The sequence below is a fragment of the Eimeria mitis genome, genomic scaffold (assembly GCF_000499745.2).
Source record: "Eimeria mitis Houghton genomic scaffold, Emh_scaff4668, whole genome shotgun sequence".
NCBI lineage: Eukaryota > Apicomplexa > Conoidasida > Eucoccidiorida > Eimeriidae > Eimeria > Eimeria mitis.
In genome coordinates this window covers 791-1,602 of record NW_013572972.1, presented here as the reverse complement: position 1 = coordinate 1,602, position 812 = coordinate 791, and the positions used below count along the sequence as shown (strand labels likewise).

Below are 812 nucleotides of genomic sequence, written 5' to 3'. Positions count from 1 at the left end.
ATAGTTTCTAGCTGCGTGATGATCTTCGCAGCAAAAGAAGAACTCCCCACAGCTTCTGCTGCTGCTGCTGACTGTTTCTTAGGGGGCCTCCACACCTTCCTCTTGCTGCTCATGCCCTCTTCCTCCTCATCGCTGCTGCTGCTGTTGCTGCTGCTGCTGCTGTTGCTGCTGCTGCTGCTGCTGCTGCTGTTGGCTGTATCATCGCTGGGCTCAGGGGTCTCGCTGCTGTCTGCTGACGCCTCCTCTGACCCTGGGGAGACGTATCCTCGTGAAGCCTTCTTGCTGCTGCTGCTGCTGCTGCTGCTGCTGTTGCTGCTGCTGCTGCTGCTTCTGGGTGAGGCTGTTTGTGCGCGAATCCCTCTCGGGGTTTTGGGGGGCCCCCTCTGGGCCCCCTTAGGGGCCCCCCTAGGGGGCCCCCTGGGGGGCCCCCTACGGTGTGCGAGGCCCCTGCGGGGGCCCCCACTCTCTGCTGAGCACTGCTGAGTGGTCTTAGGGGGGGAGGGGCCCCCATCTGCTGCAGGAGAGGGAAAAGGGGGGCCCCCCGGGGGCCCCCCGGTATCAGGGGGGCCCCCCCCCTCTCCGTATATATCGTAGAACATGGGGTGTATGCAGCAGAAGATGAGATGTTTAATGTTAATAAAATATTTATTTTTATTTTTATTTAAAATAAAAATATAAATAAAATAATATAACAACAATACCGCGGGGGCCCCCAGTACCCTACCTGTGGTGGGGTTGCTATAGGCCGGGGGCCCCCATGCTGCTGCTGCAAATAATATATATTATCTTTTTGTATTTATATTACTTTTTAT

The 812-nt window shown here is 56.0% G+C and overlaps 1 protein-coding gene across 1 annotated transcript in view; it reads right to left on the bottom strand.

The window, feature by feature from the left end:
• EMH_0076920 (SNF2 family N-terminal domain-containing protein, putative) overlaps positions 1-599 on the bottom strand; it is a gene marked incomplete at both ends in the record, with an annotated part of 2,283 nt that extends 1,684 nt beyond the window's left edge. Inside the window, one exon of the mRNA XM_013499781.1 lies at positions 3-599. Within this exon, the coding sequence (XP_013355235.1) occupies positions 3-599 (597 nt within the window). The remainder of the gene's footprint in view (positions 1-2) is intronic.
• Between the last annotated feature and the right edge of the window lie 213 nt (positions 600-812).